General features: G+C 37.8%; 1 protein-coding gene across 1 annotated transcript in view; it reads left to right on the top strand.

Annotated features, from left to right (window-relative positions):
* Ccdc73 (coiled-coil domain containing 73) overlaps positions 1-17637 on the top strand; it is a 114967-nt gene extending 97330 nt beyond the window's left edge. The window contains exons 13-17 of the mRNA XM_038331413.1: positions 1713-1847; positions 8199-8388; positions 9297-10760; positions 12794-12927; positions 17419-17637. Coding sequence (XP_038187341.1) covers positions 1713-1847; positions 8199-8388; positions 9297-10760; positions 12794-12927; positions 17419-17637 — 2142 coding nt within the window. The remainder of the gene's footprint in view (positions 1-1712; positions 1848-8198; positions 8389-9296; positions 10761-12793; positions 12928-17418) is intronic.
* The last annotated feature ends 270 nt before the right edge of the window (positions 17638-17907 follow it).

Here is a 17907-nt window from a genome sequence, read left to right as displayed (position 1 = left end):
AATTAAGGTAATTAATTGTCTCACGCTATGGCATGTGGAAATCATAGCTTTAATGACTCTTTAAAAAAAGAACACAGTAGAAAGTCACAATGAGTTTATGAAGCTATATATACATGATTCTATTTTAGACTTTTGTACTAATTATACCATTTCCACATATTATACTAATAGATATCTGAATTTTAAGTATTATGACATTTTGTGTAGATGATTTTATTTGATTTCTGATTTAAAAAAATTTATTTGTAGTTAATAAGTTTTCCTAATTTAGAGTTTCAAGAGATCAACTTGGTCATTGATGGTTTTGATATGCCTTACTCAAATCTAAGAAAAATATTTCATACTTCCATCACAATTCTAAAAGCTGGTTAATAATCTTCACCAGGAGAATGTATCATCAAGCAACAAGTACAGTAACTTCAATTAATCTGCTTTGCCTCCCAGGACCTTCCTTCTCATGCAGTCTTTAAAGGCTGTGGAAGTTGTGCTGTGAGATTGGGAAAGCTGGGAAATAAAAGAAGCTGCAAATGACATAGAACAAACACGCTGCAAAAATTGTCACACACATATATACTATACATACATACACACGTGTGTGGCCTGTGTGTGTGTGTGTATGTGTGTGTGTGTATGCATGTAGATAGATGTTTATATCTGGAAACTGGGCTTCCACTGTCTGTGCAATTAAGTAAAGTAAACTAACATTCATTTTCTCTTCTGAGAATACAACAGTAGCCATCTTCCAAGGGCAAAGAATAATTAAGAATAAAGGAAATGGGTCTGGAGAGATGGCATATTTGTTGAGTCCTCTTGCAGAGTTAGTTCTCAGTGCCCACATTGGGAGGCTAACAACCAAGGTTTCTGATGCCCAGTTCTGGCCTCCATGAACACATACACATGTGCAAAAGTACACAAACAAACTAAATAATAAATTTTTTAAAAAAGAAAAAACAGCTTTATTGGTGAGAGTATAATTTATAAGTTTAAATGGTTTTATCATAATATTTTTAGATTGTACAACCGTAAACTTTTATAAACCACATATCAAACTATCATAAATCAAAACTAAAATAAACTAAGCAAAATATAGTTGAATAAGAAAAAACACTTTGGTTTTGTAAGAATTTTCTTAAATGAAGATCAGATCTATATAGTCTGTGTGTCTATCTGTTTTGTAATCACATGTGAAATTTCTGTGGAATAGCATCCCCCAAGAAAATGACTGTGAGCTGCACAGACAGTAAAAACCCAGTTTCCAGATGGAAACATGGGCTCAGGTACCATGTCTGTTGTGACACTTAGTGTTCCACACGTCCAGCTAGCTCCGCTGAACTCTGCACATCCAATGTGGTGCAGCGATGAAGACAAGGTCATGCAGGTGGAACTTCTGTAGGATTTTAGGACTAAGTTTAAGTTCTTTTTTTTTTTTTCCTATAAGAAGGTCTTTAGGGGCACAGCCTCTAGGTTCAATTTTGGATTGCAATCCTAACTGCTACTTTCTGTCTGCAAGTTACTTAATCTTTCTAAGTCTGACATTTCTCAAAGAGGATGAATGAATATACAATCATGTTTGTTAAACACTTGTCACTATTACAGTGTTATCTCTTAAGTGTTTAAACTAGTTAATTTTGCTGTTATTTTTACTATTTTATAAGACTAATGTTTTCAGGTAAAATTATGCACTTGCTCATTTTGACTTAATTTTATTCTAGGTTGAAGAACTTAATGGAGAAATGAATGAGATTAAAAGTGAGTTGTCATTACTTAAGGAAACTCATGTTAAATTGCAAGAACATTACAACAAATTATACGATCAGAAAAAAGATGAGGAGTGTAAGAAGTCTCAGGTAAATTTAGATGTTGGGGGTAGCTGTTAAATAGGAGCATCACTGGTGATTTTTTTGTGTTTTTTATTTTAAGTTGCCAGCTTTTAACAAATTAGTTATAAACATGTTAGCCATACATTTGGCTTCTAAGTTTAATATAAGATTCAAGAATCCCTTGGATTTAGATTTTTAATTATTCCAGGGCCACATTTGTTGAAAACCCTGTCCTTGCCCAGCATAGTGGTTAGCACCTTCAATCCCAGCACTCAAGAGGCAGAAACAGGTGGATCTCTCTGAGTTCAAGGCCAGCCTGGTCTACATACCAAGTTCCAGAATAACCAGAACTACATAGAGAGACCCTGTCTCACGAAAGAAAAAAAAAAAGGAAGGAAGCAAACACTGTTGTTTCTTCTCCCACTGTAGCTTGACACTTTCTTTGAAATATGTGGGTCTACTTCTAGACTCTATTCTGTTGACTCTGTATTTATTAGACACGTAAATTGATGCCAGCAGCACAATTTAGTGCAGCTCTAGAGTATAAATTCTTCAGTTTCGGTTGTTTTACTTTTTAGTTACGTTTTGCTGATGTAGATTTCTTCTGTTTCCATTTCACTTTTAGAATGTATCAAGTTCTGAAAGAGGAGTCCTGCCAGCCAGCTCCCAAATAACGACATGGAAACTTCTGATTAATTAAACTTCAGCCTATAGTTTACTTAGGCTTGTTCCTAATTAGCTCTTATAATTTAACCCATTTGTATTAATCTGTGTTCTATCATGTGGCATTACCTCTCTTCCATCTTGCACCTCCTGTCTCCTTCTGTGTCTCCTGGAATCTCCTGTACACCTAGATTCCTCCTCTTTCTTTCTCTCCCCAGATCCTGCCTATACCTCTTGCCTAGCTATTGGCCGTTTGGGGTTTTGCTTTGGTTTTTGGTTTTTCAAGACAGGGTTTCACTGTAGCTTTGGAGCCTGTCCTGGAACTAGGTATTGTAGACCAGGCTGAACTCGCAGAGATCCGCCTGCCTCTGTCTCCCGAGTGTTGGGATTAAAGGGGTGTGCACCACCGCTCAGCTAGTTCAGCTTCTTTTTACAGCAGTCACGGCAGTGCGTCTTCACAGGTACAAACACTACAGAACACAAGCCAGTAGGCGTTCTTAGAGGGCTCTGCTTTAATTCCTGTCTCCAGGGTCCTTCATTGAGTTTGTGCCTTGACTTCCCTCAAAATGGATTGTGACCAGGGATTTGTATGATGACATAAGCATTCTCTTCTTTCAGTTAGTTTTGCTCAATATTTTATCATGGCAGCAAAGATGAAAAGGAGGACACTGAGTGTCCTTTCATAAGGTTGTTGTCATAGGATGTGTCCCTGCTTTTTTCTTAGTGACTTCATTGGTACATAGAAGATCTGGTGGGTTTTCTTTGTTGATTTTGCCTTCCTTTGCTGGATTTGCTTATCAGATCTGAGAGTTTTTAGAGAGAGTCATTGGTGTTTTTCTCAGTTTGGCTCATCATCTACAAGCAGGGATAATTTAACGGCTTCCTTTCCTATTTGTATTGTAAGGCAAGGTATCTTTGCCTTATTCCATTTTTAGTGGACATGTTTTCAGTTTTCCCCTCCCTGAGTACCATGCTGGCTCTACAGACATCTTAGTATGTTCGGGTGTAATTCTTCAGAGCTCCTGTGAATGATATTGATCTTCCCCAAAAGTCTTTTCTCTTTTCTTTTTTTAAACTTTATTTATACTTTTATGTATATGTATGTATACCTGCACACTAGGTTGTGGGCCACCATGTGGTTGCTGGGAATTGAACTCAGGACTGGAAGAGCAGCCAGTGCTCTTAACTTCTGAGCCATCTCTCCAGCCTGCTTTTCTCTATTTATTTAGATGATCCTATAATTTTTATTCTTGACTCTGTTGCTGGGATATGCTTATCGGTTGTGTATGCTAAAACATTCTTTTTTAATTTTTAAATATTTATTCTATGTGTTTTTCATATCATGTAGCTGAATCCCATTCATTCCCTGTCCCTTTGCATCTGCTCTCTGCCCCTGCTTCCCCTCCCCAGTAAAACAAAATTCAAGAGAAAAAAAGGAAGAAAATAAAATGAGAAAAAAATTTTTTAAAAAGGGAGGGAATTAAAAATCTCATAATGGAAGCTACAGTGTGACCCAACAAGTCACACTATATACCCCTTTGTCCATAGATCTCTACTTGCAAGTGTTCATTTCAAAGAGTCATTGGTCTGGTTCGAGGCCCCTGTTTTCACTACACATTCGATACTGCCCCCCCCCCCACACACACAAACTAGGACTCTTCTTGGACATCCCGCTGCTACCTTGCAGCTTTGGGTCTACAGGTCAGGTCCCTTCATCTGCTCCAACAGATCATAGATGGGTTGAGTGTCGGAGCGGGTCAAGTCATAGCCCTAGGTTCATGCCTGGACAGCTGTAGGGTTGGTTCGCCAGATAAGAAATGGGAACAGCTATCCCATGGTCACAATTTCAAGGGCTGGCTCACCTACACCTGCACTAATAGTTTGGCTCTGTTGTGCTGTCCTGGAAAGGTGCAGGACCTGCTCTCCCAAGTGTTGCAACTGGTGTGAGTCTGGGATGGCTCTCCCATGCTTGTGATTACAAAGCCAGCTCTCCCACATGACTCTGGTGTTTACGGGTGTCAGGGGAGGTGGGCAGTTCTCTCCCACTCACATCACCACAGGATAGATGGGTAATGGGGACAGCTCTCCCATGGTCACAGTTTGGGGGCTGGCTCTCCCACACATGCTTAGTGTTGACTCAATTGTGCTGCCCTAGGGAGGTGCAGGGTCTGAGAGTTGCAGCTGGTGGGATCAGGGATGGCTCCCCAACTCTGTTGAAACATTCTTGTGCCTTCAGGATGCATCTCAGTTGACTGTGGTATACAATCTCTGTAGTGTGTTGTTGAATTCCGTGCCAGTTGTGCCTGATGTCTTATTTACACAGCTACTTCAGTGTATTTTCTATTGTTCTTTATATCTGCCTCCAGAGTGCAGGGATGCAGCATTACTTTGGCCTAATTTTGAATAACCAGTGACTAATAAAATTAAGCATGAGTCTGTCGAGTTTTGGACATTTTGTTGCTGCTGGAGAGTCTTTTTAAATTATTATTTAGATTCTACTGTATGTTGTTGATTGGCTTAGGTTTTCTTATATCTTATTGGTTCAATTTTATTTAATAGGTCATATTTGCCTAGAAATGTTTGTTTATTTTATATTTTTAAGATGTATTGGATTGTAATTTTTTTTTTTTTTTTGGTTTTTCGAGACAGGGTTTCCCTGTAGTTTCTAGAGCCTGTCCTGGAACTAGCTCTTGTAGACCAGGCTGGTCTTGAACTCACAGAGATCTGCCTGCCTCTGCCTCCCGAGTGCTGGGATTAAAGGCGTGCGCCACCATTGCCCGGCTTCATTTCTTGATAGTGGGAATTTGAGTCTTCTTTCTTTATCAGTTTGGTTAGAGGATTGTCTGGCCTCTTCTGAGAACTAGGCTTCATTGGTTTCCCACACATTTTTCCCCTTGCTATTTTGATGTTGCCCTTTTCTTTTCTTCATACCAGTTATTTTGGATTTATTTCCTCTTTCTAGCTGCTGATTATTGCAACTTAGAGTATCGATTGTTTACTTGCTTTCTAATTATAAGCTGTGAAGCTTCCTCTTGGCACTTTTACCTATATTCTAAAAACTTTGATATAATTTTCACTCTCACTCAGTACTGTGGATTGAATCTAGAACTTTCCACATGCTAGGAAACACTACAGTACTGAGCTAATTCAAAGCACTTGTAATTTTATCTTAAAAATCTTAAAATTATTATTATTATATTATTATTATTATTATTATAAGACAGGGTTTCCCTGTATAGCTCAGGTTGTCCTTGAATTTGTGATCTTTCTGCCTCCATTTCCTAAATCTGGGATTACACGTATGTACCACCATGTCTAGCAGTTCAAAGTGTGTTTAGATTTTTATTGTGGGGATATTTTTTGACACATATTAAAAGATTGCTTCACTGAAAGGCTGTTTTAATTCATTCTCAGCCACCATAAGAGTACCTGTTCCCGCCAACTCTCTCTTTCTGTCTCTCTGTCTCTGTGTGTGTGTGTCTCTCTCTGTCTCTTTCTCTCTTCTCCCTCCCTCCTCTCTCTCACCATTTGTTTGCTTTTGGGGACAGAGCTCATTGTGTAGCTTTTACTGGCTTGATTCTCACTATAGACCAGGCTAGCCTCAAACTCATAACCTTAGCCTCCTGTGTACTGTGAACACAATGTGCAGCCCCATGCCTGTTTTTTTTAACCAGTTTTAATATATATATTATTTTATTTTATGTGTTTGTCAGTTAGATTTCTTTCCTGGGTTTTAGTTTGTGTTTTTACTTGTAATTAAACATGTTCAGCTATCTCCCACATATATCTCTAAATGACAAACTTTCAGCGAAATTAACCTAAAGAGATTATCTAAATTAATAAAATTAGAGATGAAAATAGAGACATTATAACAGATACCAAGAAAATTCAGAGCTTCGTAAAAACATTTTAAAAATCTATATTTTTTCAAGCTAGAAACCCTATATTTTTTGATAGAAACTCTAAAAGAAGTGGATGGATTTCTAGATATATAAGGTCTACTAAAGTCAAATCAATATGAGCTTAATAATTTAAATAGATTCATAACATCCAGTGAGGTAGAAACAGTAATTTAAAATTTTCTAACTGAAAAGAGTCCAGGGCTAGCTGGATTTAGTGCAGAATTCTGCCAGACCTTCAAAAACAGCTAATACCAATACTCAAATTATTCTGCAAAATAGAAACTGAAGGAATGTTTCTGAATTACTTTTACAGAGTAATATTGGCCTGATACCCAGACCAAAGATGCAAAGAAAAAGGAAAGAAAGAAAGAAAGAAAGAAAGAAAAGAAAAGAAAAGAAAATATAGGCTAATCTTTGATGAACATAGATGTACAAATTCTCAACAAAATACCTACAAACTGAATTCAGGGACACATGAAAATGATTACATACCATGATCAAATTTTCTTCATCCTAGAGATACAGGGATAGTTCAACATATATAGATCAGTAAACATAATCCACTACATAAACAGACTAAGGGACAGAAACCATGTGATCATCTCACCAAATGGAGAAAAGGCCTTTGACAAAATCTAACATCCAATTCATGATTAAAGTTCTAAATCTATCTCTAAGTCTTTCCTTTCTATGTTGAGCCACATTTGCTGAGAAGCTAATTATGTTCTTTTTTCTTTCCTATTCCTAGTCATTCTTCTGCATTAAAAAATCTGCATAAAACAATTACCCCAGCCCATCCACCAATCGCTCCATCCACTGGACACTACACCAGCTGACACTGTATCCAACGGATACTTTCCAGTCTCTTTTAAAGTGCTTGATTTTTCCCCAATGCCCTTTTCTCTATGTCATTGCTTTGTTCTTTCCCTTTTACCTCCTAGGATGCCCCTTAAACAAAAAATAGCACTTATTCCCAGTAACTGAAGACAGTGTGCTGTAAAGGTTCTGTGTACATTATCTCATCATGACAGCATTTTCATGCTATGGATGAGAAAGCAGGCAAACGAGTGTGCGCTGGGTTTAGTTAACTGGCTTAGAATGAAAAGTGAAGGGTATTTCTTCCGCATTCATCTCCCTCTCAAGCCCCGCACCCTGCTCTCCCTGTCCTCATGTGACTCCTCATCATACTTCAAAGCAGGGACATAGGGACACAGGATTCCATTTAGTGCTGCATAGTCCCTGCTTTATTAAAGCTGTCTTCTTTTTTTTCCAGTATATATACCAAACTAAGTTTTTTGAGAGCAGGGACTGTGTTTTGTTCATTATTGAATTCCAAAACCTACTGTGAGATCAGTATTTCTGTGTGAGAAAAAGGATTTTATTTTTGAGACAGGGTCCACACTGTAGCCTAAGCTGACCTGGAACACACTAAAGTAAGTCCAGGCTGGCCCCAAACTCTTGATGATCCTCTTGCTTCAGCCTCTTGAGTGCCGGAAGTAGAGGTATGTGCCACCACTCCTGGTTTGTTTGCTGTCTTATAGGTGCATAAAATGCTACCTAAAACAATTTGCCTGGCCCAAACAAATCTTACCCCTAATTTGCTTGCCTGTGTGGTATAATAATATGATAGACATGTTTGAAAGCATATTGAGCTTTTCAGTTTGTTCAAATGTGAGACTGTATACAGGGAACTTTAAAAGTCATTTGATTTTCAAATAGAAATTGCTGAATAGTTGAACTAAAATTCACTTTTATCAGCAAAGTTTTCTCAAATATTTAACACATTTAAACAATCTTTTCTATTTTATCCTAGAGTATTCCAGAACTAAATAATGAAAGTAATGATGGACCATCCAGTGAAATATCAGAAAATATCACCATGCAAAAATATAATTCTGATCAAGAAATATGGGGGAAAAATACAAGGAGTTTTTGTTTAGATACTGATTACTACAGAGAAAAGGACAAAGTTAAAGATGCACCTATAGAAGACACCGCAGAAGGTAACCTTAAAGCTGCACTGACAAAGCTCCATTGGGGCCTTCTCTGGCATTTAGGGGCTACAGTTACAGCTTTGCATGAGGACCTTCCAGTATGGCGGGGAACACCTTTTCACCTGTGTGTAAACAAGCATTCTGCACGTGAGTCTATAACAATGACTTTGCAGAGACCATGCTCTGCATCACCAGCACACTTTTGGTGAGCACACCACATTGCCCTTGTTTTAGATGCCCACAGTAAGCACTGAGATGATTTCTAATTTCTCCACTTAAAGTGGCACTGGCCGAGGTGTTCAACTGAGGGTGACTAGCCACTCAGTGGAGACTTTGGAGAAAATTGATTGAACCAATACAGCCCTTAAGACCTGAAATTTATGTTCTAGGTTATTTTAACTATACTTGTGATTTGATGCCTATAGTTAAAGCAAAGATAAACAGAATTGTCTTGGGTAGGTAGACTGACCCAAATTTTAAATAAGAATTTTAAAATACTTACAGAGTAAGAAACAAAAAAATTGTTGTCAAACACGATCACGCTAACTATCAACTTCTGAATGTTGTTAGACCTGGGCTGTAATGAGGGTTAGTATATACATTAATTTTTATCAGGATTGTACTTTGTGCCTCAAAGGAAACTATAGGAAAAATAAAGACCATTGTGCAAATATTTAACGCTGCTTGCCCCACTGGGTAATTGCTATTGGGAACTAAAAAGTTTCAGGGCAGAGCCAAGAATTTAGCTTGCTTTAGTATAGGAATGCAAAATTTGAAGAAAACTGATGTCATCTTTGTATGATTAATGTCCAGTAGACTATTTAAGACTCAATATGTTTTCATAAAATGTAGGTGACATATGTTGTAAACAAACTTTACTAAGATGATAACATTTTATTGTGTCCTTTGCATGACAGACTTACAGCCTTTTGAAATAAGTGCCAAAAGCAATATTAATACTGTGGTGACTCAGGATGGACACCAAAGTGGAACGTCCCCGAGCAAAGCCCTTTGTGTAGATAATGGCGTAACTGATCAAGAACAAACCTTGAATGTTACTGACTGTAGAAAGTCAGTCAGTGTAGAAGTAAAAGACAAGGTACACTTGGAAAAGGACAAGGGATGTGCAGAATTTAAATCACTGAACAATTTCTTTATAGAGCGAGATGAATCACTGGAAGCAAAGAAGACGTGCCTAGAAGGGATTGAAGGATCAGGTCTTCTCCACAGTGGTGTAGATGCTCCTCTGGAGACTGGGAGTGACAAAGAACCCCTTAATGGCATTTCAGATGAGATGACCCACAAAAGAAACTATAACACAGATGTTTCTGAAAGCAGGCCGTTCAAACAGCAATTCAAATTGCTTCCCGCAGACCTGGAAAATGCTACAGAGAAAGAAGTTACAAGTCATGGCCAAACCAAAGCAGGGTTAGATTCAATTCTAGATATAAAAGTAAAACTTGATCATTGTAAGAAACATGGCTTACAAGATTCAGGTAATGTTATGTTAGATGATAAGAACCGAAAAATGAAAGACACCTTAAGTAAGGAGAGGGAGTGCAGCACAGTACTCTCTCTGTGCCATCAGCAAGCTAGGAAGGCTGCCCAGCAGCCTGCAGCAGCTGGTGCCTGTGCTGCAGTGGTCAGCCCACCCTGTCCATTTGCTGTTTCTGGAGATAATTCGAAAGTACTTAAGAATTCCCCAAACAGTATTAATACTCTGCTGACAATGGTGGAACCTGACTCAAGCCCTGCAGAAATAACTATGCGGGAAAATATGAATAACATAAAAAACAGTCCATTTAAGAACCACTTGGGATCTTCAGAAAGCAGTATGAGCATCTCAAGCATTCCGGTTAACCAAGGGGACAGTCATGCTTCACAAGCCGGAGATTTAAAATCTGCAGCTCCCATGATAACTCCCGCAGGAAAAGCGCATTCCAGTGAGAATCAGATAACTGAAGCTACAAAACGTGCTGTCTTTTCCTCGGTGGATGTTAAGAAAAGACAGTGCATGTTGCTAAATAATAGAGAGAAAGCAGAGGTATCAAATGACATCCTGTCAGAAGGAACATTTAGTGAAGGTCAGTTGTCTCATGTATCGCCATCTGCAGATTCAGTAAACACAAGTGCAAGGTCGGCCTTTGATCCTCCCACTCTAGATAAAAAACTCAAGAAAACACCAGGATCTATGAAGTTTGTAGCCCCTAGTCCTCGTTCAAAAGTAAATCAAATTAAGAATAAAACAGTGGGCATTTCCCTTTCCAGCTTTCCTTTATTGCTAAAGGAGAGACCAGCAGGTCCAGAAAGCAAAGTGATCACTCAAGTGACTTTTTGTAAAAATGTTGATCTGGACGACACCAGAAAAAATACTGAACCAGGTAAGGAAACATGGCATGCTTGAAAAAAAAATTTAATTTCTGTTACTTAGCTATTCTGGACAGAGTCTCCAGATTTGTTTAAAGTGGAAAAGAATCTACGTGTTTGTGCATATAAAATCACCTAAGCATAATACAGAGCATACATAAATAGAATGATTCTCTTGAGATGAGATATTTTTAACCTAAGTCTAAGTAGTAGTATTGGTCTACCACCAATCACATTTGGGAGTCTTTTTCATTGTCAAAGTATGGCACACCACCCCCAGGGTGAGATCATCGAGTAAATTAGGAATAGCTGCCTAGTGAAGAAGTCTTCATCTCTCTGAATAAACTGGTCTTTTCTTTTTCTGTTTTTCCTTTTGTACCTGTTCCTTCCCTAGCACCACAAATTCAACTTCTTTTATTGGCAAAAGTGAAACAAAGGAATTTATTTCACATCATTGGGTTTTGTCGTGATTGCTTGGAGCATGTTAATCCTTTAATAATTATGTACCTATGTTATATTCCCATGTCACTTCAGAGATTAGAGGGTCCATTTTCTTGAAGTAGCACACGAATGACTGAAAGTATAACTCCAGGAAACAAAATGATAACTTGGTGAAATACAGGATTTGATAGCGATGTGGCTATTTGGTGGTAATACATTGAGGTTCATATTCCCTGCTTTTATTTTACTTTTACTACAAATATTTAAAAATGAACTAAATATTGGGCTGTGGAGGCAGCTGGTAAAAAGCAGTTGCCATGTGAAAGTAAGGACCAGTGTTTGATCGTCAGTACCCAAACAGATGCTCGTGCTGTGGCAACCCACTTGAATCACAGCAGAGGGAAGCAGAGTCAGGAGATTCTTGGAGGCGGCTGGATAGCCAGACTAGCTGAATAAGGCCAGTTTTGGGTTCAGGTGAGCAACCCTACCTGTACATACAAGGTGGAGTGAAAAAGGAAGATACCTGATGTTGGCCTCTGCCACACACACAAACATGCATATACATATCATACATGCAGAAAACTCAGCATGAATAAGTACCATACAGCTGTAACTTAAATATATCAAAGTGATAGTTTGTGACAGATATGAAGAAAAGTATGTTTACTCTGCTAATAGTAATCTCATAATCAAAGTTGTTGAGGTTAAAGGCATTCTTAAGATTTCTTGGACAGTCTTACTAGCATTGAACTGTTCATTTTCCAGCTTTAGTTTCTCTAGGGCTGGGGTCAGAGTACTCAGATTACAGATGTGTAACACCATGTCTTGCTAACTAGATTTTAAGGGGATTTTGCAGATTTAACACATTGAAGAAATGCAGGTTACAAGGAATGCTTTATATAGTTCACAGACTTAATAAATAGGCTTTGTTCAAATAAAAAATTGAAAAAAAAACTTAAAGAGAACAGTAGGGTCTTAAAAATAAATATACCTTGTTTACTAGCACCATCGATGTAAGGGGGGAAAACACCCAAATGCTGTATAGCCTTGTTTCTCAAACTGCAATTTTAATGTTAAACATAGCTTTTTCTCAGCACTATTTTCTCAGCATGTTTCATTGGCATAAGAGATATCTAAAATTCTAAAACTACACATCTTTTAAGACTTACCAGCTGTTGTAATTTTTGTTAAGCCCAACAGCCCCTACTTAACAGCCCTTTGTGACATTTTCTTCAGTATAGTTTGTTTATAGGTAGATGTTTATGTTGTTGTCTTCCTCACTAAATTTGTAAAATGTTCATTATATAAATATTTACATGTGTGGGTAATATGGTGGTAACCAGGAAATGAGAATATTTTGTATGTGTGTGTTTAAGAAGATATTTATACCATATTACCTTTCTTAACAATTTAGGAAACAGTAATAATACAATCTTTCTAAAATGAAATGCCCAAAAGGAAAGTCTAGGAATTATCCAAGTAATATCCAAACTGACATGGAAATACTTGGTTTTTAAACACAAAAATGTAAGATCAGAAAGTGAAGTCATTAAGATGTGTCTAGAGAATACAGTTCACTTATTGTCATTTCCTGTTTGTCAATCAGATACTGCCAGCTTTAGCAGAGTTGCTGACACTGTGAGTGACTGGAGTATCCATCCAGATCCCAAGGGACAGCCGGGTGAAGGGAAGAATGCAACTGCAAAGACGCTTTATGATTCTTCCTTTCCCACAGAACATGTAAGTCAATTAAAAATATTGCTGAGCAGACCTCAGTGAGCTAATTCTCCAGAAATGTGTAGCACTGTATGCATCTGGAGACTATAAGCCCTAACTGATCTCCAGAATAATACCAAGAGGGCAACATGGCACCATTTTTCACAATTAAGGCTGATAGAAAACAGCAGGAAAAAGTCACAGTGTATAAATCAAGTAGATACAATCCAGCCTGTTCAGGGAACTGAGGCATCGTCTTGTATACTCCTCTCTGTCACCTCAGCTTAGAAATAGTAAATTTGAACATCCAACATTTTTATTAATAAGCTATCAGATTGATTAATTTATACTATCTTTGGAAGTGTATGGAAGGATAAAATGTCCATAATGCAATGATAGGAAGTATGCATTAAACAGAATATTCGTTGAGATCAGATGGTTCCTAGGAGCCCATTCAGTATAAGAGCTACTAACCATAGCTGACAAGTGATTTGGTTAAATTTCTAAGTTTTATACCTTAGTGTATAGAACTTTACCCAACAAGTCTGTTGTTCAAAGTTTTTACAAAGCAAACCCTGTCCAGTGCTGGTGTAGCTGGTAAAAGGTAAGCAATACTACTCATGAGATTACCATAGCAGCACATTCTGCAGCTCTTCGGGCATTTAGAGGCATTAAACATTCTTTCACACTACAAAGCTGCATGCTAGCATCCTGAACAGTTTCAGCCATGAATATCTCATTTCCCTTTTTAAATGGGAGAAACCTCAAGTAAACAACTCTTCTCACAGCAGTGAACGTGGCACAAGGAAGCCTGACTTCCCAACTGGTAAGTCAAAGTAGAAAGCAAATTTCGGTCAGAGCCAGACACCACACCACACTAAGTGAGGCCAAATCTTAATGTGGCCTGACTAACCTCCCCTCCAGCATTTTAAGGGTCCAAAAGAAATATGATATTCCTTGAACACCCCTTTTTGTAGTTAATCTCTAAGTTCTTTGTGTCTGATACCTAATGTTCTCCCTACAGTAAATGTTTCTCAGGATCTGCATTTACAGATTTTATAATTTCCAAAGAAACATGGTTATCACACATTCTGTAAACACTTTTTTTTTCTATTTTACAGATGAAGTAACACAAATGTGAAATCTTTTCCAAGATCATTTAGATATAATTATCTATGGTGGACCTATATTACATGTCCTAGCTCAATCCAATGTTGTTTTTCTAAACTCTTCCAAACAGAAAAAAGATTTGATTTACTGGAGCATGTAAATCAAACCTCCTGTGTACAGTGGTACAATAATCATTATCTCTCTAAACAATAATTATCACATAATGTAGGAAAATATCAAAAGTAGATCTTGTAGAACAAATGACATTTCACAGTACATACACCTCTGTAGGGTAAGGAAAATGGTCTTAGAGCAAGGCCACGCTCACCCCTTTATAGAGCCTATAGCTCATGACAGAACTAAACTGTGAGACAATCCGGCCTGCAAAGTCAGAAGTACTTACCTGGTGCTTTGCAGGAAGTTCACCTAAGTGTTCTACATGAAGGGTGATGTTATGAGGACTAACAAGCAAGAAAAGAGTAATTTAATTTTCACCATATTTTTGTTTCCCTCACCAAGTCTGTAAATTTATCAGAGGGTGCCTTTTGTTCTTATTCTGGAGTTAGGTGAAGAATCTGCTGCAATCTTAGCTATATTCAGAAGTTAAGATAGTGAGGTCCCAAAATAAGTAAAGCTATTGATTTTACATCCAGTCCCACAAGTCTTGTGGCAAGATAGGGGCAATACATGAGGTGGATTGGGGCAATACAATAAAGTGGTGGTTTCTAAAAAGACACAGAACAAGGAAAACTCTGCTGACTTATCTGAGCAGCTGGAACTGGAATCACTGCAATGGTCTGCAGAGACCATGTTGGTCTAATAGGACAAGTTTTCTAAGTCAAATTTGATCTGATGTGCAGTGTCTCCCTTCACTATGGTCAGTCTCTGGTCCCACCCCTCCCACTTTCTGATCAAAAATGGAGGATTTTAGTAAGTTGCTAATTTGTGCTTGGATACCAAATGAAATTAAGTACTTTGGTAGCAAAACAACACTACAAATCATACAGAAGAGTCTTTTACTTTATTTACTTCAGTTAGAGCTAGATTTGTTCTACTTCCCCTACACTCACTAGTCTGGGGGGAGGGAACAGGACACTTCAGTTTCCAATTTGGTCCTGAGCTAACTGAGGTATGCTGAACAAACATAGCAGACACTACCAGACGTATATAGTTATGTACATTTTAATCTCATACTAAATTCTAACTTCACAGTAATAGTGTCTAAAATCCTTAAGATGCTAATGGGAAAAACCAACACTCAGAAAGCTGAAAAGGACTAAGATCCTTGGTCCCAAACTTGGACAGGACTAGGGGATGACTACAGAATTTTACACAATATAGCAGTTCTCAGGGGAACTTTGGTTAGAGTCTAAATACCAAACTCATTTAAGAATTCAATTCTTTCCATTAGAATAAAATGTTACACACATGCCATGCTTGCTAAAAATCAGCTTTAATGTCAGGCACCTCAAAAATCTTCACAACACTCAATGAACAAAAGATAACAGCTCAACTTTTGGACAAGTGATCATATCCTTACAATTTAAGTGGCTTACTGTATTCTAAATTATGGGGTATGGAATATGATGTTGCTTGTTTTCTTTTGTTTTTCCCAAGATAGGGTTTCTCTGTGTAGCCCTAGCTGTCCTGAAACTTGGTCTGTAGACTAGGCTGTCCTTGAACTCACTGACTCTCCTGCTTCTCCCTCCTGAGTGCTGGGATTAAAGGCATGTTCCAACACTGCCTGGCCATCTTAATTTCTAAGACCAGAGGAAATAATTGTTTTCTCTGTAAACTGCTATGATCTATTTTTTTTTTTTTTTTTTTTTTTTTTTTGAGACAAGGTTTCTCTGTAGTTTTGGAGCCTGTCCTGGAACTAGCTCTTGTAGACCAGGCTGACCTAAAACTCATAAAGATCTTGAACTCACTGACTCGCCTGCTTCTCCCTCCTGCGTGCTGGGATTAAAGGCATATTCCAACACTGCCTGGCCATCTTAATTTCTAAGACCAGAGGAAATAATTGTTTTCTCTATAAACTGCTATGATCTATTTTGGGTTTTTTTTTTTTTTTTTTTTGAGACAAGGTTTCTCTGTAGTTTTGGAGCCTGTCCTGGAACTAGCTCTTGTAGACCAGACTGACCTAAAACTCATAAAGATCCTCCTGCCTCTGCCTCCTGAGTATGATCTAAATCTTAAAAAGAGCTAAATTTAAAGATTTATATAAAAATGTTTACATTAGGTTTTTAAAATCTTGGGATATTAATGTAAATTATTTTGTATTTACATAATATACATGTAAATCCCTCACACAAAAAACAAAGTAACCATTATCCTAAAGCTATTTAATTTTCTCTTTAAAAAAAATAAAGCCGGGCGGTGGTGGCACAGGCCTTTAATCCCAGCACTCGGGAGGCAGAGGCAGGTGGATCTCTGTGAGTTCGAGGCCAACCTGGTCTACAAGAGCTAGTTCCAGGACAGGCTCCAAAGCCACAGAGAAACCCTATCTCGAAAAATCAAAAAAAATAAAAAAATTAAAAAATGAAATAAAATAAAATTGAAATCTTATCTGAGGACCCATGTTTTCCCCATGAAACCACTCTAAACTTGATAGGGATAAGTTGGAAACAAAGTCAATATTTAATTTGTGATAGCTATTACATCACACATTCATAAAAGGTGCTGTTTTTGAAGCTCCTTTGCACAACTGTTTGTGAAAAAGTTTCAAGACCAGAAAAGTGCTCACAGGAAAAGGCAAGATAGACGATCTGCAGAATAACTGAGAACACTTAGAAAAGGAAGACTAGCAGCCAGTACTCCAATACCGGCATGTCTCTCTGGATAATGGAATAATAATAATATTTAGTTTCTTCATATTCCTATTTTCAAGTATTGCATCAGGAAAAAAAATCTCTTAAAACAAAAGTTGTTTTGTGAATATAGCCTTCGATTTAGTGTAGTGTCTAGGAAGCATCCTCTTCTGTCTCAGTGCTCCTCCTGCTCTTCTCAACAGTGTCAGCAGCCTGGCAGAAAAGACCTTTTTTTTTTTTTTTTTTTTTTTTTTTGTTTGAATTTCTAGTCTTCTCCCACTTTGACAGAGTTACCAAACAGACATTTCTGGGGTGGATGGAAGACAGACTGACAGTTATCTGCAGTTTTAACTTTATTTCATCAAAGCCCAAGACCTTTCAAAAAATATCTGCAGTATCCCTGGGACACACAAGTGTTTGTTTGAAGAGCTACTACATAAGCCTGACATTAGGGAACCACTGCTGCCAAAGTACTACAGTAATTCTTAGTCAGCCATGAGATAGCTTTACTCTACACTCTGATAGCAGGTGTTCTGGGTTTTCCTTACTGCCATTTGTATGGTAATTTTGATGGTAAAACAAACGTGGTCTTTCCTAGGTGAAAGCAGAACCTTGGATTTCAACTGTGCAACAGAGCAATTCACAGGCAAGGGAGGTGACAGACACTCCTGATCTACTCACCTTTTCTCCTGGTAACAAAGACTGGCAGAGCCTTATGATAAACCGACTAACTGAGATTGAAAAGTTGCTAAACTTAGAAAACAGCAACCAGACCAAAAAAAGAAAAGCAGAAGAGATGCTGGAAAAAAACAAGTGACTAAATGTTGATAGATGTCATAGTCAAACTGATGAACTCGGGTGAAAGACTGATCACCTAATCTTTACAGCTAGCTGCCTTCACTTCACCAACTTTTTCTAGTATGATGGAGACCTCATCTTCTTGTATTTGCAGAGCTTGCTGTTAGCATCAGGCCTCTTTAAACTTTTATCTTCCCTTTGTATAATTCCTTCAAAGCACTGTTTGTTAGTTCCTTTCTTTACAGAATTCAAATATTATGATTAAGACAAACTGTCCCTTTTTAACATT

This window comes from Arvicola amphibius, chromosome 5 (genome assembly GCF_903992535.2).
Source record: "Arvicola amphibius chromosome 5, mArvAmp1.2, whole genome shotgun sequence".
In the NCBI taxonomy this organism is placed as follows: domain Eukaryota; kingdom Metazoa; phylum Chordata; class Mammalia; order Rodentia; family Cricetidae; genus Arvicola; species Arvicola amphibius.
The sequence above is the reverse complement of the archived record's forward strand: the minus strand, read 5'-3'. Positions and strand labels throughout refer to the sequence as shown.